Source organism: Euprymna scolopes, chromosome 11 (assembly GCF_053919585.1).
Source record: "Euprymna scolopes isolate OS-2025 chromosome 11, ASM5391958v1, whole genome shotgun sequence".
Lineage (NCBI taxonomy): Eukaryota > Metazoa > Mollusca > Cephalopoda > Sepiida > Sepiolidae > Euprymna > Euprymna scolopes.
The window spans coordinates 146,917,742-146,943,656 of NC_136492.1; the positions used below are offsets into that span (position 1 = coordinate 146,917,742).

Sequence of the window (25,915 nt, forward strand, 5' to 3'; positions counted from 1 at the left end):
TTTTCAACATTGAGACAGACTTAGAGATGGCTCAAGTGTAAAGAAACCGTGAGAAACCCAAACTGGTAAAAGAAAATAGAGAGAAAGAAATAGAAAAGGTTAAGATAGAATTCCAAAGAAAAAAATTGCAAAGTAAAAAGAGAATGGTTAATGCAAGAAATTCGATTCTACTTGGCCTTCGGGACAAGATCAAAGTGTAGTATCTGTTCCGGCAGATGCTGCAAGCTATGACTAGCTATGACTAGCTATGACTAGCAAAGACCAGATGTGGGGGCAACCCCACATGCCTGAACTTTAACCAGCTCCCATTTCCCACCTCTCGGGAGCTGGTACCCTTTTTCCCTTCCCCCTCCCTTCACTCCTCACATTAAAAATCGGCCTTGTGCCTAATTTGCTCGGTGGGGGAGCAAATAAATACCATCTGTTCCGATAGATACTGCAAGCAAAGACCATATGTGGGGGCGACCCCACATATAAGACCTTGGTCAATGTAGGGGCAACCCTTCATACCAATTGTCACTAACCAGCTCCCCTACTCCCCAGGGAGTTGGTCCCCATTTCCCCTTCACTCCTCACATTAAAAATCGGCCTTGTGTCTAATTTGCTCGGTGGGGGAGCAAATAAATACCATCTGTTCTTCAGATGCTGCACTTCAATTTCTTGTTCTCTGTCAGTGGAGGAGAAATCCTTCACGACTGAGACAATTTTTACTTTTTGTTCCTTTTCTCCACATTAAAAAACGACCCTGGTGTCTAACTCTGTCTCGTGGGGAGGCATTGTAAATAGGAACTCGATTTCAGAAATTTGCCAACAAAAACCTAGTAAGAACGATTTGGACCTGGCCAAACAAGTGTGCCCTTTCTTATAAGGAGAGGGTTGATAGGTATTTCTAACATTTTGAAAAAAAAAACATCTTCCACACTGTCCTTAAACTGTGCACTTATTGTTTATATAGCACACGATGATCCTTATCCATGAAATTCTGTATTTGTCGAATCAACAGTATTCTGACTTCCTTACTCCTTCCACACCTCATCATTCCTCGAAGATTCCCTATCTTTTTTTCAATTTTTTATACGACACAAAAGCTGATGCTCGGTTCATGTAAGATGGTCCAAAAGCAGTTTGAAGCATTCCATACATGATTTTGGCACTATTTCCAAGTTTAAAATAGAATTTCATGGCATATCATTCTTCTAAAGTATCGTTACGCCCAGATTACATTTTTGAAATTCACCAGCTGTGACAATCAGGCCTTAGTAGGGTGTATTCCAATTCTTGCTGTAGCTGTTCATTGGAACCCGAAATCATAAGCATTGGTCAGTCATCTCATTGTGTATAAAAATACACTGACTTTTCAAGAGTCTATGACAATTTTAAATGCTTGTACTAAAAAGTCTGGAAACTTATTTAAGGCACCTCATATAAGCCAGGCAATAGTCGACAATCATTTGGAGAACAGAAACATCTCAGTCTTCCAAATGGTACCTAGCGCTGGCCCAAACTCTGACAGGACCAGTCCAACTCATATCTCAGAAAAGGACTAATATTCAAATAAATTTTCCACGTGTTGTATATCAACAGACAGAACAAAAACGAAGCATCATTGCAGCAGCAAAGCAGAAAAGCTCGCATCAAATTGTAAGATAAGGTAGAGTTGAGTAGAAAACCTCAGTCTTTGAGAAGCATCACAATCCGCAATGTCATTCATAAAAGTGAAACCTATTTTTGTTCGTTAGATCTTTTCTCTTGCGATGTATACGATACTTTTACCCTCACTGATTATGAGAAACCTAAGTGCATGCCGGTCAACCAGTTGACTCAAAACGGTCACCGGCAAGGTTTTTAAATTTTAGTGACCAACATGGTAAAACCTGTGGTGCTTTTAATTGATGTATCAGTACTAATCAGAAACGATCTTGCGGCCCCAGGGCCTGCCTCATCCTAAAATTCCGATTAAATCAAATATCTCGGACTGCATCAAGAATGTGAGGTTGGAGAATAAGATGCTTTCTTCAGACGCATTACTTCTGTAACAGGCTGAGAAAATGGCCAATAAAAAGCATGCGAAAGCGAATATAAATATTGAAAAAGATAGTTAACTCATTGCGTATAGTTTTCAATTCTGAAATTTAATACGAAGAAGACGAGGTGTTTAAACCATTTCAAACATCTTTAAATCCCGAAGATGCACAGAACTAGATATCGTTTAAGAATAAACTAAAAATTATACACGAGGATCTGGAGTTACTGCCCTTGCACAAGTAAAAAATCGAGAGATGAAATGATGTTATTTCCTCTGGGCTATGAATATGATAACTATCAGCAAAGAACAATCTGAACAATATTGATTGATAATTTTAAGTGCAAAATCACCGTGCAAGAATTGTGAACTGTTTAAAACCTTTTGTGGAGATTATAGATATTAATATTAAACGACGAATCAATGATTCCATAAATGTATGCGAATATTACAAGCGTTACAAAATATTCTAAACAATAGAGAGGAAGCGCATTTGGAGCCAATAAAATCGAACTCGATTTCGGAAAACGTCGATTGGCTATTTTCGTATGGCTGGGTGATTTGTCGACATTCGTCGTAGGAGTTTCTATATCTGAAATTTAATCACTGTTGTAGGGTCATTCGAGCCGTGATTGACCAGCATAAAGTCTTGGTTTATTTCTCCAGAATTTCAAAGAGAAGCCGTGTGCAAATTAATTTCACGGTCTCCTGGATACAAAAGTGGTTCTATCAACACAATGGGCCAACTTAATTTAAAACATTGTCAGCAAGTCAAAGATTTTCCGGACAGCCATTGGAAAATTCACATGGATAAAAACTGCGAATATTATTACGCAAATTGCCTCTGATTATCCCGATATGTTCGCCCTGGGAAAATTACTCCTATTAGCAATTTTCTGTTTGAAGATGGCGTGCTCACGTGTGTTTAGTTTAATATGTAAAGTTTTGGGTCAGTTTTAATTAATTGATTAATCTATTTTCTTTAATTTTAATAAAAACTAAAAAAAATTCTTGCTTTGATAAAATATCAAAGTTTTATTTATTTTCCTTCTGGATAAAAAAGGCAAATAATTGATTCGTTTTATTGAAAACCAAAATCTGTTTTCTACGTTCTTATGTTTTATCGTCGACATGCGAAAACCTAAATTCTTTTCACACCTTTATGCGAAGCTACATACTTCGAGACAATTCGACCTAGTTTTAAACCTTCTTTGCTTTTTCACCGATCATATGCGTTATTGTCTCTTCAGCGTGTTCGGTTTAGTGATATTTTCTCTGGAACACAAAACAGAGTTTAGGAAGATAAACATTACTGTTATGCACTCACTAGGAGTTTGCACAGAGGTCATCATCAGAGATTACTCACTGATAGTAACCGGTGGTGTTCTCTGGGGTCCTAGTAACAGCAATTCTCCCAAAATTTCCAGTATACCCTCCACCTATTCTGATAATCTTTTGCGTTATTGCAACAGCAGACCATTGATTTCTCGCTGGTAGCAATCATTTGGTCTTGACTGGGGTTTGGATAGCAATAAGCCTTTCCAAGTTCTCAGTCCTTTGTTAACTCTTTTAGTTCGTGCTCTTTCCTCTCGGCTTTCCACCTTACTTGACCCTTTACAGCTATTATTATTTGTACTCACTAAGAGTTCTCACTCAGGTCATCATCAGATCGCTCATTGACAATAATCGGTAATCTGGAGTCTGGATGACAAAAAGTCTCCCTAAATTTCAAGTACTCTCCACCTGTTTCGATAACCTTTGAAATTAATTTGCATTATCGCAACAACCGGTTGCCATTTACTTCTTGCTGGTATTGACCATTTGTTATCATTGAAATTTGGGTGAAAAAAAAGTCTTCTCAAGATCCCAGTCCTCTTTGCATTCATCAAGTGGAGGTCTGATTAGTGCTTTCTCTCTTTAGTTATTATTGTTATTGTTAAAATCTGGTGATAATACACCCCTTTATGTGGCACATCATCATCCGATTAGAACAATACTGACTTTAAAATGGCATTTTTATCACTAAACACACTAATCGAATGGACACAACTTACAAATATCCGTTCTTGTTTTAATCCGTCTGACATTTTTTTAATTTACAAAAACAAAAAATCGCATGGATATTTATTTTCATTATTTTGTGTGTTTTAGTTGTTTTTTTTTTTGTTTGTTTTTTTTTCTCAACATTTTTTCAATCGCTTTTAATTCATTCTTAAAATAATTTTTCAAAGTCTGCAAAAAAATATATACGGATATAAAGTCTGCAAAAATATATATATACATATATAAAGTCTCAAAAAAAAAAAAAAAAAATATATATATATATATATATATATATATATATATATATATATATAAACGCGAAGAAAATACTTCCTTCTTCTTCGACTGGGAAAAAACAACTTAATTTACAATTTCCGCTTAAATGTAGAACTTTAATTAATTGTCATTTAAGATGATACATTTTTTATGCTCTCAGAATGTCTCGTTTTTTGTGTGAGAGGGCGCGGGACGCAATTCGTCATTAGTTTAAAGTTATTTTTGCGTCCAATTTTTTTCATTCGGTAACTCATACTTGTATAGACTTTATTCAGTTTGTTATAATGGAAATTTGATGTGTGTACTTACGTTATTACGATGCACCTCTTTTTTAAAAAAATAAATCCTCATTAAAATTGATATAAGCTAAACTGGTACTTTTTCTTTCATGATTTGTTGCTATTATGCTCCACCTACATCCACACATGCACACACTCACGTAGAGCGAAACTACACCTCGTTTTCACCCCCATAGATTGGGTGACGCCTGAAGCGCCGGGACAAGACATGGCTACATCTGTCTTATTACTGTCTGTGATCCACATACTGACATACTAAACTATTCTTGGCATTTTTTTTTTTCGTTTTTTCGGCAATAATTTCATGATTTTAGTCAGAATGTTATACCAGTTTGATTCAATTAGTAATTAATAATTTTAATAAGTAATATTTTAATAATTAATAATTTAATGATTAATAATTCAATGATGCAACGATATCGTGATTTAACCTTTAAAATCGTAATTAACTGTGAAAATTTAATGAAAGCATGGTAAAATATGTAATAAAATCAATATGGTAAAAATATTGGTAAGAAAACCACATAGTAAAAAAATAAGATATTGAAAACATGAGATTTAAATTTAAATCCAATTGATTTTATTGCAAACTTTTTTCTTACTTACATTGTCTTTCTTAATTGAATTACGTTTTCAAACGCGTAAATATTCTCTCATATGAAATTAATTATTAAGAAAAAGCCAAACAAAATTTTAAGTAAAATGAAACACGAGCAATGCTATTGTGAAAAATATTCCTGTAAAATGTTTTACTGTAAAATGTTTTACGGTAAAATGTTTTACGGTAAAATGTTTTACGGTAAAATGTTTTACGGTAAATGACTACGGATCTTTGGTTAATTTAACTTTGTATTTAGTATTTGTGAAATCACGTTTACTCCAAGTTGAAAAATTGTTTAACGCGTTTCCCAATTTATTGAATATTTCTTAAATATATTTTAAACAAGTATTTTGTAATGATAAAATAAAATAATTTTAATGCATTCTCTATGTAGTAACTAGCTAAATGCTTCAAATAGTTCTGAAATAAAAGAATATAAAAATATCATATTTGTCAAGAACACTCTATGTTTGTCTGTCTGTCTGTCTGTCTGTCTGTCTCTCTCTCTCTCTCTCTCTCTCTCTCTATATATATATATATATATATATATATATATATATATATATATATATATATATGTATATATATATATGTATATACTAGCATTTCAGCCCGGCGTTGCCCGGGTGTTTGGATGTGTATGCTGAGCAAAAAAAAAAAGAGTAATTTTTTTTTAATTTGACCCCTATTATGACCCCTTAAAATTTATAGTTTCGGGCTCAAATCACTTTATTAAATTAGATCCAGGTTCAAGGAACCTATATCTAAAATTTCAAGTGTCTAGACCCAAAATTGTCGGAGGAGTTTGGTAGAGTTCTTAAAGGTCAAATCGTTGAAATTTGACCCCTTAACAGCCAAATTTCTGGCTGACACCCGTCACATCGATTTTCCCAAATCTCAGTACCCGGTATTTCAAATTTCGAGTCTATAGACTAAAAATTGACAGAGTTATTGCGTAGGGAAATGTACACAGACAGACAGACAGACAGACACGTTCACTTTTATAGATATATAGATAGATAGACAGATAGATGAAACAAAAATATATACGTATACATAAATATATATGGAAACGATTTTGTGTTCATTGTAAGCTTTTTACGCAAATATTTCGCAAGTATAAATCATGTAGAATATCTGCATGAATATAATTACCCGTAATAGTTAACTAAAGGTGATCACCCTAGAAGAAAACTGAAAAAACTAATAGGGAATTAATTAAAAATGAATGTTTAAAAGAATATGCAAATTAGTTAGATCTTTTGCTAATGAATGCAATTCGATAACTCATATATAAGAAAATTGTATTTTCTTTTTAAATAAATAGAAAAATAGGGTTTTTAATATGAATATCACTACACACCAAAGGAATACGGAATTATAGAGATAAAGATAGATATATATACATATATATATATATATATATATATATATTCCCAGCTTTTCGCTTTCAGGCCTTTAATTTCCTTAACCATTTTTAATGACTTAATTTTTTTCATTACATGTAGTAATATTTTCATTTTTTATTTCAATCACTATATAAAAATCAAATTCATTAAATTGCATGTTTTAAATTTTTCAGCAAAATCCCGATTGCGGCCGAATTTGTTCAAGTGGAAATTGTAAATGTGTCGGCGAGAAAGGATCAAGGGTAAGTTTTAAGCTTGATTTTATTCGTTAATTAAATTCTTTTTTATTTTTCCATTATATTTTTGTACATTTATTTTATTTTTTATTTAGTTACTTAAATTCTTACAATACTTTATTCTTCAAAATCTAAACGTGGTATTCTATTATAAAATAAGCAAAGTCTAAACGATTTTTTTATGATTTGAACAAACGATTATTATAAACTGATTATTTATTTGCATGTGATATTATAATTGAATAAGGATGCCAAAGTGAGATTAAATCCTTAAATTTTGCAACTCTTTAATCATTTGTTAATCATGTTTTAATAATGAAAATGTTTTAAACTTTCTCGAAATCGAGTTATTTGGTTCATCCATTTGAAGACTGTTGCAAGAAGGGACGACTATAACAGAGTTGCTTCCCATGTTTTTGTCACGTTGAGATAAAAGAACTAAAGAAATAAGAACTTGAAACAGGAAAGCCGCAAGGAAATGAGCAACTAAGAAATAACTTTGAAACGTTGTTTGAGTTACGTAATAAATTGATACAATATGATGAATCGGTAGAAATATGTACAAGATATGTCATGATATTATGTGCTCTATTCATATAAACATAGATCATTTTGCTAACTTATAAAAACAAGTAGTTGCATTATTCATTCTGGGGAGGAAATAGAAAGTAGACTAGTGAAGCTATTTGTCTATGGATTATTTTCTTTATCTGAATGGGTAATCTGCCTGGCCTTCACTTTGCATCATCACTATACCGGGATATCTCATTTAACTATAATATTTTGAATCATTTCTGGATTGAAGAACAAAAAAGAAATAATATGACTAATATTATTAATGATATAAAAATGAATTAATTAAAATGAATCGCATAGACCATCTAACATAAGTTTAAGCAATAAAAACAATTATACGTTATATTTCTGTTATATACAACTAGTGTCAAATAAGTGTTATAAATAATTAAATATAGTGCAATAAATAAATCAAAATTATTGATTGTCTTACTGGACACATGGCCACACAAACACATGGCCACACTAATAGAAGCATTGTTAGATATATAGTCTATAATAAATTTTGTCTTGAGATTGTGAGTGTAAACGTGAACAATCGACGTCAGTGGATTAATGAAGAGTTTCGGGTCAAAAATATACTTGGCGAAATTCAAAACACAACAGTGGAAACGTTATAAAAAAATGAGAGATATGGATTCCAGTAGGGAGCAGACGGAAGACTAATGAGGTGACAGTCCCAGGCATTCAAATATGCGATCGAGTATTGAATCGTATTCAAACTGCCCCTTTCTCGTATTTCTCAGTACTAGGACTTATACTTGAATCTTTAGGGTGTTGACCCCCATGCATCATCAGGACACGACCATACCTCTACATACCCTGATCGCACCACTGTCATTTGAGGTTTAGTATGGTCTACAGAATATCCTATTCAAAGCTCGATGTAACCAAAATCTGTAGGCAGTTTATTAGAGAAGTCTTTGAGGAGGATGTTAGAAATCGTTATCGTTGAAGAAACACAACAAACATGAAATGTAGGTAAAAGATTTGCGCATGTCACACTTGCCAAGAGAAATGCTAGATTCATTATGAAAGTTTTTCAGATTAAAAGCGACAAACCGTTCTCTCAATTACACAACCTCCAACCTGCTCGCATAACACCTCACAGATATGCTTGATCCATAACCGGATAAGCTCAAACCCACACAGAACCTCAAGTGTTTGCCAAAGAAAGCCGGAAATCTGACTTATTCTCAACATTCTTCAGTTATGTGATCCGGTCTAGTTGAAGCAGTGAAATAATGGATAGCAGTGTACTAATAATGGCGCTTCTTATGCGTGTCTTAGAATTCACAGATTCCTGGCACACTCTCATTATTATTACTCTTTGTGGTTAGAGTGTTCTTCTAACTATTTTGACTTCCAACTACCATTCATTCCATCAAATTGCGCTGAATTCTAATTGTATTTGCTAAACATACATATGGAGAGGTGGTAGAAAAAAGCGGGGATGATGAAGTTGGTCCCGGGAATCCAAGTTGATAAAGCATCTAATCATATTCAAACATTTACAAGGATTTTATTTCAATAAATGATAGTAAAAAAAAAAGCTAATTTAATGTGCAATCATCTATGATGATTACACATTAAATTATCTATGATGATTGCGAAAACACGCACACAAACAAACACACAAATACACAAACACACACACATACACATGCAGACACACATACAAACACACAAATACACAAACACTCACACAAACATGCACACAAGCACAAACACACAAATACACAAACATGCACACAAACACACACGCACAAACACACGCAAACACACATGCATACAAACACACACACAAATATACATGCACACAGCACACATACGTACACAGAAACACACATACATACAAACACATATGCAAATACACATACATACAGCATACACACACACACACACGCAAACACAAGACACACATACATACACACAAACACACATGCACACAAACACATGCACAGATACACAAACACACATACACAAAACACACATACACAAACACGTACACACACATGAAGTTGTCTTAAGACGCTATTTGTATTATATTAACGATTGTATTAATATAAATTTGCAGATATTTTTTAGAATTTTAATACTGTAAAAAGCTATTCTTTGGGTGGTTACTTACGTGCTTGCCATTAGAGTAGGGTTGGTATCATCACTGTTTTGGTTACTTAGAGACTTGAGTAGAAGAACCAGTCGATAATCCATTCTTGGTAATCAATCCAATAGACGCAGGATCACGAACTAGCCCAGTACCTGTTAAACTGAGGTACACCGTCTGGGTATTACGTAGGAGGACCATCCTTCAGTCCTTGCTATTCAGATTTCGCATGGAGCAAATTTATTACGTGCTGCCTGAGGCGCCTCTACTGAGGAATACCGACGGCGATGCCCAAACAATTTTTGCAAGGCCAGAGTGCCCCTCGTTTAAGGGCATTGGCTTGATATCCCCACCTTCTGACCTTATGTCACATCTTGCTTTGATGGGAAGCAAATAAATATCTATCAGTGGTGTGCAGAAAGTAGATTCAAATTGAAGGAGCATCCAATCATATTTAAATTATCTTTCGTTTCTCATAATATTTCTTAGTACTGGGATTTGTACTTGAGTCTGTGAGGAATATAATCAAAGAGTTTGTCCCGGACATCACCAGATTACCCCTGCATTCTTCAGATGCCAAACAACTGACATAAAAATGTTTTTTGTTGTTTATTTTTTAATGTTTGAATTATTTTCAATAAAGTATTGCGTTTTCAGATTAGAACATGCTTTCATTTTGTAAATCAACTTTGTTAAATTTTAAGACGGGACCTAGTTTCATCTTATTTGGATTCATCGGACCACTGTTCTCATCTTGAGTGTCATTTTCACAACGTTTCAGTCGATATAACCTTCGGCCTTTTTCAGGTGTATCTTGTTGAACTCGGGAATGTTTCTGTCAAACTCGGGAATTTGGACGAAATTTCGAGCGGAGCCCTTTATTTAATACACGGGGGTAGCATGCTCTTGTTCCGTCAGCCATGGCTGGAAAAATAACAATTTTGTAGTTAAATATTTAAAAATTTATAAAGAATTGGAATCCAAATCGATTATTGTATTGGAATTTGGAATTTAGTATAAAACTGCGAAAGATATTGGAATCATGCCATCACATATACTGACATACAGAAATTCCGATGAAATGTGAAAAACACCTTGCTGCCCAACTCCACACACAGATTTCTCTCTATAAATTTGGCTCCTATCACAGTAGCCCCTTCTATATCCATGGCAATATGTCTTGTTTGGATAAATAATAATTCTTTTTTAAAACTTTTAGGCTGTCAGGTAACCTGCTTTATTTCTACAAGAGATGAAACGTGCATCGCGATCTAAAACTTTTATCACACCTCTGTTCATCCTGCAAGTTTCATAAGCCAGGATTACTATAGGAGGCTGAGTGGACATAATTTTGTTTAAAAAGCATTAGAAAAAGAGATATTTTAGCTAAAGACCATTCATAAAATCAAGTAGTCGGACCAAGAAATCAATTACCATGACACCCTACCTTAAAACCCATCGTTCAAACTCCTTGGCTTAGAATTCACAGGCGTCATGCATTAAAACAAACACATTGAAGACATTGCCAAGGCTACTGCAAAGAAGGTGGGCTCTCTCAACCATGCTGGAAAATTACTCACATTTAGAGTATCTTACATCTCTACAAAGACCCCATTCACCCATGTATGGAGAATTGCTGCCACATCTGAGCTGGTGCATCTCTCACTAGTCTCCTCACTATTAGACAAGATCTTCAATCTAATAGATTTCATACTGTCAACCGAGCTACAACCCCTGTCCCATCACGGCGATGTTACATCCCTGCGTTTGTTTCACAAGTACTTTAACAGAATGTGCTTTAATTGACTCATGTCACTTGTGCATCCTCTAAAAATACCCTAGAATAACCTAACAAACAGCAAAATCGCACCGCTTCACTGGAAAACCTTCTATTCTAACTGCTAGACTTTGGAAGTCCCTCCCTGTTTTCTGCATGCCGAAGTTCAAATGTAATGTGAACAGAAATCTTGCTGCTCAACTCCCTACACAATGATCCTATAGACATGGCTCCAGATAGTAGCTTCACCTGTCCTAGTGACATTGTGACTTGTCTGGGGGTTAATAAGAGTAAAAAAGAGAGAAAAAAAAACTCTTGTTAAAAACTGAGCAAGTAATTTTTAAAAGTAGTATTCTGAAGAATTTATTTTTAAAAAATCAGTAAAAAATAGCGGATATGCTTGTTTGAAGAGGAGTATTATTCAAGTGCAGCTACCTTCTTTTTTTTTTTACTTCCGCTACTTTTTCTGTTTACTCGTCACAGGCGAACTGGTTTTGCAGTTCTTCCTCTGAAAGAGTAAAGGTGCACATATTCAATGTACTGCAGACACTTTTGGTACTTTACTGTTCACCAAATTCTAATCTTTCATGCAGCATCACTATTGCAGGATGCTCAGCGAACGCATCACCTTCGTGAGATCGCACCAGACTATGCTGGGTGCGGTAAATAACAGCTGCTTTCTCAAAGCTCTAAATAAACATTCCAGATTATTTAAACCCATTAAAGTCCAGATAGTGATGAAAGTGAAAAATACATAACTCACCTAAGAACCAAGCAATTTTATTCTTGCACTAGATGATAATAGAGAGGGAGGACTACTAGATAATAATATCATTGGCTTCTTTATTGCTCAAGCGATCACCCTTTTTTACTCCTTTTTTTTTTTGCTCTTCCTTTGAACTAGAAGGGCTACCCAGCGTTACTAAGTATATGTTTCTATTAAAATTCATGTCTCACCTCTTCCAATTTTCCTCCTCTCTCTTTTTTTCTTATCCGTTTAACCCTTTCCTATTTTTGACCATATACATGAACAACTTGAGGAATGAGTTGGCATAAGGGAATTAACTTTGTAAAAAAATTCCTTTAGTTAGTGGCTGGAAAACAAAACCTCCAGTTGAAATCTAAGCCAGTTTTATTTATTTACTTTTTTCAAAATTTTAGATATTATTTATTTACGGCCGATGAACTTTGTTTTATGCAACTTTACTGTAGTGTGTATTTTCGACTAAATCGTGTATGTTCGATCAAAGGCATTTCAGGGAAAAACATTATTATATACCTACGTGCCATGCCGAAATTAGTATAAATTCAAAACATTACGAAAAATGGTCCAGTAAAAGGTGTGCAAGAGCTAGTTTTTGGAATAAAGTGTGCAGTATATTCAGAAGAAGAAAGATTTATGACCTGAAAAATAGTCTTATCGGATTCTGTGCAAAGCAACTTAGACAGTAGAATGTGGGTATCTCTCCCCGATTTCGATCTTCTAAAGGGTTAATTTACGGTGAAATATCACAACTTTGAAAATTTATGTTTTTACTTATACTTAATTTTCTATTAGATTATTTTTTCGTAATGTTTGGATTTTATACTAATTTTAGCATAACACGTAAGTACATAATAATGTTTTCATCTGAAATGCATTTTCTCAGAGACACACTATACTAAAATTTCACCGTTTGTTTTGTAGTTTTTTTACTTTTGGTTGGACATACAAACACACATCCACATATATAGACAACTGGCCTTTATATAATAATCTTTTGCTTCAGAAATCATGCTGTCTAACTCCTCCAGAATGACACTTAGATTTTGTTTTAAAATATTTTTTTATCTTAATGGATTTTTAGGCAAATCTTTATTTTCTTTTTCTGATAAAAATAATTTCCCCCCAACGAACATTAATCACCAACTGGCATATTTATCGCTGACCCTACATGACCTTCCTGTTTGGAAAATGTATGGAAAACTCTTCAGACATCTGTTCGGAAAAACATTAACACCCACTCAACAAACAGGAGACCCACTTTCATCTCTATTTAGGGAAAGATTTGCAAAAACAGTTTTTGTGTTTAATCAGTTTTTATGGGTTTTTTTTTTTGTTTTTCTATTTCTTTTTTTGTCCATTTTCATTCTTAGCTAAAAGTTTTTTTTCTTTTGCAAAATTGACCAAAAGTGTCAGAAGAACCTGTGTTAACACCACAACTTATTCACTGTTGAATGTTTCCAGCCCTTCTGGATTTCAAACTCGTCACATGCCAGTTTCTATATCTGTGTGAATCTATTTATAGAAGGCAGGCTGGAACTATTTGGGGCAAGATGTCTGGCTTGATAAGGCTGCTGAGAAAACTCCACACCCAACAAAGATTACCAAGGGGTTGCATAGGCGAAAGGGATAACAGGATGGGGTAGGGGGTCGTTAAGAAGAAGAAGAAGATTTCGTTTTGTAAAACTATAAGACTTTCCCTTCTTCAACCACCCCAACCCACCCCCACTCTATTCCTAAATTCCATTCTCGGATTTAGAGCATTCTTTCTTTTATTTTTTTCAAACCTCTTTATCAGATATTTGGATTTATTCTTGTTTTCTCTTGGGAAAAGCCACTAAGAAGGAATTGATTACAGACTTTTTTGTAAGAAATAAACATTTTTATTTTAGCTTTGATCTTCATCTGTTATAAAATGAAGTCTTTGTCAAGCATTCTTAATTTTCGACTTGGATTTCTTGCAGTGTTTATTTAACTTTTCTTCCATTACAATCACAGAAAACGTCATTCCACATCCATTATCAAACAATTAGTAAAATAATTTATATAATTATCTTGAATTCTCATAAGATGAAGAACTGTTGGACACTGTTTCACTTCTTTGGCGCTTAAGACTATCTGGGGTTTTTACCTCCACCTCAAAATCAACAGAGATTAATATCTAAAGTTGTGCAAAATTACTGTTTCTGAAGGAAATCCGCTTCTTGACTAAAAGAAAAAGAACATCTGTAATAAAAAATATCTTTCTTCCACCTTATCTACCTGGTTGATGACAACAGTCGGACAACAAGCAGTTGGTCTTTGACTGAGGAATCTGGATTGGCTGGCTCAAGATCAGTAAATGTCAGCTGAAAGATGTTGTACTTGATGTGAATGAAACCGATTCCATCCAATACAAGACATCCATATATTACAGTATCAAATAAGTACTTTTACAAAAGTCCCACTATAAAACAAGGTTCTATTAAGATCAGATTTGAAAAAAAAAAGTCATTGAGTTTATTATGTCAATCACTGACGCCACAAAACCATAAATACTTGGACGGGTCTCCTCATCTTGAATGTTGTTATCATAGCAATTCAGATGTTTTGTCCATTTGCTTTCTTCTGGTGCCTTGTGTCGAACTCGGGAAGCGATGTGGAATTTTTAACATTTAAAATAGAGATCTACAAGTATAAACGTCTGGAGAATAGAATTCAATCAGACTATCCTCAGGATTTGACACAAGGTACCGGAAGTAAATCTAAGTTTCACTTCTTTGGTGTTGAATATGAAAACTTATTTGAGACATGCGTATTATTTCGATTTATCGGACTACTGTTCTCATCTTGAATGTGATTTTCACAACGTTTAGGTCGATGTAACCACCGACTGTTTTCAGGAGAAGGGAAACAATCTACCATTATGGAATAAAGTAAAACATAGAAAAAGAAGAACGGGGGAGAGTAAGACGACTCAAAGAAGCAGCACATATGTTGGAGAAACCAATTACTAATTAGACCTAGTATAGAATTTAACACGAGATGGGAATCGTTAATTATACATAATAGATAATATATACAGCAATAAGTAATCACAATAATATATATAGTAATGTATAGTAATAATAATTAGTAATAAATAGTGATATTTGCAACTAGAAATAAAAATAGGTTTAAGACTCCTTAAATTTGTACTAGAATTGTCCGCAAGGATCCGTGGTGTAGAGTACTTGAAAAAATCAATTGTAAAAGTGATATTCTCCTGAAGATTGAAGGTACAATTCTCAGTGTGAGCCACCAAAAAATACAATAGCGAATTACTTAGGACCTCTATCCAGTCATGGCTGACAGAACAAGGGCTTGCTAACCCCGTGAAAAAAAAGAAAGGGTTCTGCTCGAAATTCCGTCCAAATTCAACAGAAACATTTCTGAGTTTGACAAGATACACCTGAAGAAGATCATAGGTTACAAGATGAGAACAGTAGTCTGATGAATCCAAATTATATAAATAATCAACCCTCATCTCAAAAATTCAGAAACGTTACTTGAGACAGTCTGGAGTTTTTACATCAGTATCAAAATCAACAGAGATTAGACTATTCCTGTGAAGGCCTTGTTGATTGAGATAAGAAGCTGGTCTTGTGCAGCTCGAGAAGGCTTTAGTTTATTGCTATTCTCATGAAAAAATAAATACATTACTCGTAACACGGAGGAGGAAAAAAAGAACTTAACGTCTTAGCCGATGTCTCCATCGTGCAACCGGAAGTCAAGAGCGTTGAAATTAAGCATAGTCAATCCAACGGTGACGATGATTTGCTAAGATGTCAGCGAAAAAAGCGACCCCTCCTTGTACAAAACTGCCCAGTTGAGGGTGAACGAATGAATGTTTTTGGCCAATTCTTCGATATTTGCTATCCGAAGGATTGAGCTCAAAAATGATTTCGATCTCGTGAGGATGCGTCACATGTGTCGAAAGTTTTTTTTAGAAATACAGACACACACATATTTTGCCTTTTATATATTAGATTATTATTTTTTAACAAGAGACAGGGAATTAGAATCTAAAAAATACTGCCTCAAGGTCAAAAACTAGCTAAAAATAAGTCTTAAATGGATAAATTCAGAAAACAGTAATTCTTCCGAGTGTGTTACAAACATCGTTCATGGAATGTAAGGTCTAAAGAACAAAATAAGAGAAGTGAAAATTATGAGGTTCAGTTTTTACTCTCCTTAAATTTGCATCTTCAAGTAACATGAAACTACTTTTTTGACTCTTTGAAAATTTTGATATTCTTCAAAATATTCAAGATCCCAGCTGTTGGTAAAACACAATCAATTTCTGTAGATATCCTGTTGTGGTTTTGGAATTAAATAACATTAAAGAAAACGGTAACGATGCCATGAAACAGACTGAAACAATTAAATCTAAATAGTTTTGTTCTCTTTTTAATAGTTGCTTTTTAGGCGTGTCCAAGTAATTCTACATGAAGCTCAGTCAGTCATGATTACATTCGAAATATTTTTGCTTGTGTCTATGTATCATTACAGGAGGCTTGTTATTTATCCCCCTTCCACGGCAAGAAGATGTAACACAAGGGTCGGAAAAAGGGATTAAAGAGTCATTGCCCTAAAGGAAAAGCACTCTGCCCTGCAAAAAATACATGGGCAGCCCCATCGCATTTCCTGGTAGCAGTTTCTTAGGCGATTAGCAATAAACTAATCCTTATAATTATAACATACCACAGGGAAGCAGTAATTTCAATAATAGGTCACACTTTGTTAAGTTTGGTGCCAAAGTAAAAAACACGGATTTTCTCCATTCATAGATCAGTCTATAAAGCTCTTATTTGAAGTCGCACTTTAGTTGCTAAACACGTTGATTAAATTAACACAAATCAAGATTATTTTTGTAAATGTTTAAATGTTCAAATGCATAAACTTTTCCATTAATTCAAAGTCAAAGACTAAGACTTTCCATCTATTTCTCTCTCCCGGGGAATTCGTGAATTCATTGTTGCTTATCATTCAGACCTTTCAGACGCTGTTTCTCGAAAATGTTTGATGCTTTGCCACAGCTTTCTTTCAAGTTGTACAGACAGTAAGTTGCAGTTTCTTACTGCCCGAGCAGTGACCATACTGGGCGATTGTCCTGACCATTCTACCCAAAAGGATCTTCTGCCCAACACACCGAGATACAAAACCATGAATGGAATTATTCCTGATTATTCCATATTACATCAGTCATCTGCTTTCCATGTTACCCTGATCAGGGGCCTGAAATGAGTACTCGAATTAGCCCAGGGATCACCAACAAATCAGCAGAGGGAAGGTGACACAAGTCCAATGTATGAACCCTAACCCCCTAAGTAATCCAATTTACAAAATTTCCACTACTTAGGTTTACTATGCGATAATCGCATTGACTAATGTATACCCATTACTTATCTTCGAGTGGCCTCCAGACCTTTATAAGTGGTGATGGTAAAAAAACAAACTTTCACCTTTTGACAGTAGTGCTATCCCACTACCCTATACAGCGCTTAGTATTCCCAAATGGTCATCCATCTAGTATTAACCAGGCTCCTCGTTGCTTAACTTCAGTGATCTAAGAAGAACCAGTGCATCAACATGATTATTCTGCATATTATTAAATTTTTTATAGCAGATTTAAAACTGCTATTTCAAACCTAAGCATAAAAGACTGACCAATGGACTGTGCTTTATATATATTTTTGGTGCATATCAATTTTAACTCACAATATTAAAAGCTGCTCGTTAAAAATAAAATAAACAAAACGACACAAAAAAAGTCTATTATGTAGTGACATATTAGGTTAAAAAAAGCATAGTGCACCAAATATTAGGCAAATACATTAGGTGTTTTTTAACAGGAAAAACAGATTTTAACTGAGAAATATATTGTCTGCTATTTTCTGCTTCCATAAAATTCTGTTGTTTCATTAATTCATTAAAACGTTGTGCATCTTACGACGACCATTTTGGTTTTTGTGTTTGTTGTATTGTTCAGACTGTTTCCGAATTTTTTAGATGACGATTGATAATGCGTATTTTTTTTTTTAGACTATTGTTCTCATCTTGAGTGTTATTTTCACAACGTTTCAGTTGTTGTTATCTCCGACCTTTTTCAGGTGTATCTTGTTGAACTCGAGAATCTTTCTATTAATCTCGGGAATCTTGCTGTCAAACTCAGTAATCTTCACGGAATTTGTAGGGGTACTATGTAGGAAGTTGAGCAGCAAGATGTTTGTTTACATTACACTTGAACTTCTGCATGTCAGTACAGGCAGGGAACTCGAAACCCAGAAGGAAATTCCAAAGTCTAGAAGTCCTATGGAAGAAACTATTAGAGCAGAAGGTATTAGGGATTTTATTAGGGATTTCTACTGTGTAGGGGTGGAATTTTGCCGCTTGTCGGGTTTCTCGAGGATATTTACATCGAGGGAGTACAAGGGTTTGCAATTCGTCAGAGCACCTAACATTAAAATACTTGTAAAACAAGCAGAGGAATGAAACATTTCGTCAATGGTACAGTGGTTGAAACCTAGCAGATAATGTGGGATCTATTAGGATGGCAACTCTCTTGTGAACCCTGTTTAAGAGAGAGAGAGAGACCAGTAGCAGATGCACCAGCCCAAATGTCGTAACAATACTCCATACATGAGCGAATGGTGGCCTTGTAAATGTATAGGATACTCTCAGATGTAATTAATTTTCTAGCACGGTAGAGAGAGCCCACCTTCTTTGCAGTAACTTTGGCAATGCACTCAATGTATCTGTTCCAACTAATGTTCCCAGAGGAGTTTTAACGAAGTACTTTCAGGTAACATATCATTAGTCATAGCTATTAGTTGGAAAGGTTTCTTGTAATTATTGAAGGAAACAAGCTTGAACGTTACCATATATATATATATATATATATATATATATAAATAAGGGGGTAGTCACCAACAATGTGTATTTTTAACATTATTTTATTATTCCGTGTCTTGGTTTTTCATTGAGAATTATGTTTAGATCATTGTAATAATGTTTTTAAATCCTTGAAATCGTTTTTTACGCGTTTCAGACGTTCTGTGAAGCGTCCTCTTCAGAAATTTTTTTTTTTTTTTTTTTTTTTTTTTACACAGTGATCACCACTTATCAAGGCCCGGAAGCCACTCAGGGATAAGGGTTATTGTAAGTACATCACGTTAGTGAGGAGATTTTATGAAGTGTTTAATTAGGGGGGCGGCTCATTAGGAATTTGTTAACATTAGACTTGAAGACATCCAAGTTGTAGTCCGGAGGGAAGCAGGCAGACGGAACAGAGTTCCACAGGCGTGCAGTTCTAAGAAAGAAGCTTTGCTCATGAAATCCGCGTTTTGATTTAGGCACAGATATAGAGTGGGGGAAATTTTTAACAGTGGATTCAGCTAGACGGGTGTTTTTCGTGAAAGATTGGCGAGGGGGCACCAGGGATTGGAGTTCAGACGAGCACCTGCCATGAAAATAACGATAAAACAAGGATAGGCTTGCAACGTCTCTTCTGTGGGAGAGGGGTTGCAGGGTAGAGAAAAGGGCATCTCCCACTAAACCACGAAGTCTATTTTGTACTCTGTCAAGGCATGATAGGCTGTTTTTGGCAGCTCCTGCCCAGATATGGCAACAGTATTCCATCCTTGGCCGTACTTGGCTTTTATATAGATAGAGAATTGCATCAGTAGTGAGATATCTTCTGGAGCGGTAGAAGGATCCCACCATCTTTCCTGCGACCTTGGCAACAGACTTGATGTACGTGTTCCATTTCAGATCAGGAGTAAAGGTCAAACCCAGAAGCTTGTCAAAACACGGGGCCTCACCCAGACGAGAGCCATCCATCACAATTGATGCCAGCTGGGGATCAGAGCGTTGATGATGTAAGGATAGGAGTTTGGTTTTGGATGCATTAAAGGTAACTAGCCACATCTTCCCCCACTGAACCACGCGCTCGAGATCAGAGGAGAGAGAATCCGAGAGAACTTCGTCATTTACAGCCTTTGATGTGTTGCTGTAGATGGTCGTGTCATCAGCATAGATGTCAACGAATGATTTAAGTATGTGTTTAGGGAGGTCATTGATGTAGATCAGGAAGAGAGTTGGGCCCAGGATTGACCCCTGAGGGACTCCAGCATTTATATTGCAGGCCTCCGATTTTTGTCCATCTACCACTACTCTTATGAGCCTATCAGAGAGAAATTCTTTAATGATTGAGAAAACATTTCCAGTTATACCGTAGCTGGAAATCTTGTGAAGTAGACCCTTATGCCATACTTTGTCAAAGGCCTTTGATATGTCGAGAGCAATTGCCCTAGAAAGGAAGCCTTTGTCAAGAGATTCACTAATCCTGTGTGATATAACCGTCAGCACATCTGCGGTAGATCTTGCAGAGCGGAAACCATATTGTGTGTCACTAAGAAGGTTATTCCTGCTGAGGTGGTTTACTATTTCTCTATTTAATATTGATTCCAGTAACTTACTCATAACACAGAGAAGACTTATTGGTCTGTATTGAGAGGGAGATGACTTATCACCTGAATTCTTAAATACAGGGCAAACTGATGAGGTCTTCCAGGGGGTTGGAAAGCACTTCTCCTTAAGGCAGCGCTTAAATAGTTTCGTAAGTATGGGAGCAAGTTCTGGTTGAAGCTTTTTTAACACCATAATTGGGATGCCATCAGGGCCAGTTGCTTTACTGGAATCTAGGTTCTTGATTAGCTTGGCGACCTCATGCACGGATATTTGTATGTTACCTAGCTTGTTCTGTGTTATAGGAGGAAATATGGGGAGTTGATGGCCTTCGTCGCATAGGGTAGAATTAGCTGCAAAGTTCTTTGCAAATAGTTTGGCCTTGTCTGATGCTGACGAGATAACCTCTGGTCCATTGATAATGGTTGGGATAGAACGCACACTTCTGTTCAAGATCCTATTTGTTATTTGCCAAAACTGGTGGGAACCAAGCCGCTGATCAGCTACCTTGGATTTAACAGACTGGGCATATAGCTCTCTTGCATTTTTTATTACTCTTTTACAGTGGTTGCTGGCAGTCCTGTAAGCAGCTTTAGTCTCAGTGCATCTATTACGTTGGTAGAAAAATGCTATTTTTACATCTCCAATTATTCTCAAAATGTGTTGGAGATGTAAAAATAGCATTTTCGTAGTTCATTTGAAGTGTTTCCAAGGGGTGGAAACGTGTAATATATATATATATATATATATATATATATATATATATATATATATATATATAATGTTACCATATATATATATATATATATTAGTGGTTGAGAAGGTTTCTTGCAGTTATCAAAAGAGTAGGTAGGCTCTGCCTATCGCCTAACTTCCATACTTACCCCATTGTCTATTAACCAATCTTTAATCTACAGGCTTAGTATGCTTTCGTTCTGTCAGCTTTGATGAAAGATTCCCGAGTTAGACAGAAAGATTCTATTTGAAATTCCACGCAAATTTCCGAGTTTGACAAAAAGATTCCGAGTTTGAAAGAAACAATCGCGAGTTCAACAAGATACACATGAAGAAGGTCAAAAGTTACATCGGTTGAAACATTTTGAAAGTAACACTTAAGATGAGAACAATAGTTTGAACAATCCAAATAATACGAATAATCACTCCCCATCTAAAAAATTCAGAAACATAATTTGTCGCTTTGTAAATAAGAAACAAAACAAAAAAATGGTTGTTTGTGTAACTTTCTTTTTAAATGGGTCGTCAGCCAGGTCAGAAAATCTGGATGCAAACCATTTTTTGTAAAATGATCTCCATTTTATAGTTGATGATTTGTAAATGCAGAGCAGCGTGTCATGTTGAGGCACAAAGTAACTACAGTTATTACCTTAGAAAGGATTCACGAGCAGTTAATTATTTTCTGGTAACTTGACAACTCATGTGCTGGATTACAAACCTTTCATCTTATTTTGGTGGATATTGGCAAAATGAAACTTGTATTTCTGACGAACGATATCTGATTCACTAATATAGTATTTCTGTTTTTTTTTGGTTTAAAAACAAAAAACTTGACCTGAGATTTATTTTTTTTTACTCTTTTTTTACTCCAAACAAGGCATATTGCTACTTGGAACATAAGAGGCTACTATTTGGGATCGTGTCTAACAGGTAGCTGTTGGGAGTTGAGCAGCGAGATGTCTGTTCATATTACATTTAAACTTCAATATGTTAATACATCAAGGAAAGTAGGAAACAGAAATGGAATTCCAAAGTCTAACAGTGTGAAGAAACTATTATAGTAGAAAGCTTTTCGACATTTAGGAACCTCAACATTGAAGGGATGGGATTTTGCTGCCTGTTGGTTTAGTAGGGAGTATGTATGTCAAGTCGGCACAAGTGCTATTGGTTCATCAGACATCATTTCATTAAAATACTTATAAAACAGAGACAGAAATACGACATTGCAGCAATGGGACCGAGATTGGGGTTTGGCCAAGAGTAATGAAGCTAATAGATTTGAGACTTATTTTTGAACCCTATCTAAGAATAAAAGACTAGTGCACCAGCCTAGATGCGGCAACAAAATTTCATGCATGGGCGAATTATGGATTTGTAAAGATATATAGAATGCTTTCTGGCATGAGTAATTTTCGAGCATAGTAGAAGGAACCCATTTTCTTTTCAGCAGCCTTGGTAATACCCTCAAAAGGTATAATTACTGAGGAGTTTGAAAGATGTGCTCTCAGGTAGGATGTTATTTGTCATGGCAACCGGTGGTTGAGAAGATTTTTGTAGTTGTTAAAGGAAAGAAGTTTAGTCTTAGTAACATTAAATGTTACTATCCATTTAAGGCCCTATTCCACTCAGACTCAAAGTCATTTTCTAGGTTCTCTGCCATTGCATTGGAGATGTGTACATTCGTTTTTTTTTCCTCATCTATTAAAGAGCATGGTGTCATTAGCAAATATGCCCATCTTACTGTCCCACTATCAACCTAGATTTTCCCCTGTAAATTTCGCCACTATCACAGTAGCCCCTTACATATCAATGGCAATGAGCCTTGCTTGGAGTAAAAAAAACAAAAAAACTTTAATTATATGATGTGATGATGATTACTCTCTTGAGGTCGAGTTTGATTTCAAGCCTCATCATCACTGAACTAGGTTACTCCTTAGTAATACTCCCTGACACCTCCAAGATGTGTTTGAGTGTCACAGAAAAGGCGATTTCAAAATTTAACGAGTGATGATCTTTTTTCTACAGACTCTACATCCATTTTCTTACAGAATAGATATTGCTCATCTCTCTCTATTCTATTGTTTTTTTTTAATAGAAGTTCTTGCTGTGAATGTCTTCCAAGGAGGAACCAGAGATTATAGCTCAATCGAACACGGATGAGGTTCAACCTAATGTTTCTCATTGTAAGACATTTACAGAAAGAACTCATTTTATTATCACAGCTGAAAATACATTTCCCTTCTATCTCAATATCAGACAAAATTTCTCATTTTTCTACTTTCAATTTCAAAGACCTTTTCATTCTTTCTCTGTGTGTTTTGCCTATTTTGGTTAGATGACCCCAGTCTTTGATTTGGCGGGGATTCCTTGAAGACATATACTATGCAAATATTCATTCTTCACTTTGCAATTATGGAATGCGATGACATATATCGCATTCTCTTTGGGTATTTTTTGTCTGATACTGTTTTGGTAAAGCATAAAATCAATTATGTGAGGAATGTCGGCAATTGATAATTCTTTGTTGGACATCTCCAAACATCTATATAATTCCCAAATCAATTTCGAAAGCTAGTGGGAAATGATTTCTTCTCTTTCTGACACCTCCTTTCTCAGAGAAGAGATGTTGCGAGTGTCTCTCTAATCTGTTCTTATTTTCATAGAAGGTGCTTCAACATTTGTGTCTTTATTATAAGACATTCACATCAAGAACTTATCTCTCTGTCACAACAACAACAAAAAAAAAGGATTTCTTCTTTTATATGTTTAACATAAGACAGAATTTCTATGGATAAAGTTTCTTTTTTAATGGATTCCCATCTGTTGAACACATTACCACGGAGCGAACTATAAGTGGAACATATGAACTGCTATACACTTATTGAAAGATCCAAAAGGAGATAAAAAGCAAAATAAAGAAAATAGCTATGTTTATGGAAATACAAAGAGACACGCCCATCCAATCAACGAGACCAGACGTGATAATAAGCAAAAAAAAAAAAAAAAAACCTGTTAAATAGTAAAGTTTGCCATGCATGCATCACAGGGTGGACATCGAAGCAAAAGAACCAAGCAAATACATTTTGACAAATAACTAAGGAAAATATGTAATACCAATAATAGTAGAAGCATTTGGAACATTTCAAAAAAACCTAGAAGGATTTGGAATTAAAAGAAGGATAGACATTATAGAAATCACTGATGAAAACAGGTGGAGTAGTAAGAAAAACTCTCGAGTGCTGAAACCAACTAACATAAACAGATAATGTTGACAGATCAGAGATTAACTGAAATAGAATGTAATTATATAAACGCAACTAGATGCACAGAATTATTAGATGGAAACAAGGAAACTGAAACTATCAGACCTCTCCCCTTACACACACACGCACCCCCACACACACACACACACACACAAACACACACACACATGTTATGGCACCAATACCTGATAGTGCGAGGAAAAAATGATCAAGATGAATGGAAATGCTGAGGTGTGATAGAACTATCCAGAACTATACTGGAAGGTCTTGGGGGGTACTGAAATTCTGAGGAGGCTTATTGCTAATCAAATTCCATCAAAAGTCAACAACTGCTATCAGTGAGAAGTTAATGGTAAATGACTGATACGATAATGCAAAATCATTTGCAATGGTCACTGAAAGAATTGGGGAGTACTGGAAATCTGAGGAGCATCGTTGTCACTCAGACTCCAAGGAACACGATCTGTTGTCATTAGTAAGCAATTATTGGTAAGGATTGTGTAAGAACTCTTATTAAGTCAACTTGATAATGTCAGGTAAAAGTTTGTTATTATGAAAAGAACTAAAATGAATTAAATTTGCGATGACATCAGCACATTCATGCCTGTTTATCAAAATAAAAAGAAAATGGGATTTCATTTTGTTCCATAGGCCATGAAAAATGTCGGCCTCTTTAACAATTACATATTTCACCTGACTGTAAAATGAAAAGTTGGTGGCACTGGATGAAAAGGTTTTTTTTTTTCAAAATTGATAACATCAGCAAACACTGGCTGTAAACTTTCCATTACTTTATAAATCATGTCATCTTTTTTTCTTCCTCCCATTAACACCCCAGTCAGTTATTATTTTTATCTTTATTTTTTTTTTACTCATGTCTTATCAAAAAGATGGCTACGATGAAACAGAGCAGAACATACAAGCGTGCAAAAGAGGAAGAAAAGAAAAAACCTGTTTTTCAGTTCTGCTTCGTTTCAGAGGAACCAGGCTTGCGTTCTCCATAAGAAAAAGGGCTAATGTCAAGGATCAAAAAGTTGTATTTTTTTAGCTTTATTCGATTGATTAAACTGCATCTCATTCCCCCACCCTCATCTGTTCTCATTCATGCTAACTCAGCAAGTTTTTTTTTTTTTATCAGACACTTTGCTCTTCAATCTAATATGCTACGTTTTTTCCTCTCTTGTGTGTAGGATGTTTTTTGTCTTTCTCTGAAGACCATGAAGTATTATGCATATTTATTTATAATTAGGTGCGCTAGGCTCCACTATGCTAGGATCCAGTTCACAAACTTCTGTCAGCTGGAATTTGCCATCACCATTT

General features: G+C 35.1%; 1 protein-coding gene across 1 annotated transcript in view; it reads left to right on the top strand.

The window, feature by feature from the left end:
- The window catches only part of LOC145288105 (uncharacterized), a 269,577-nt gene that overhangs the window by 143,724 nt on the left and 99,938 nt on the right, over positions 1 to 25,915 (top strand). The window contains exon 3 of the mRNA XM_080136163.1: positions 6,825 to 6,893. Coding sequence (XP_079992289.1) covers positions 6,825 to 6,893 — 69 coding nt within the window. The remainder of the gene's footprint in view (positions 1 to 6,824; positions 6,894 to 25,915) is intronic.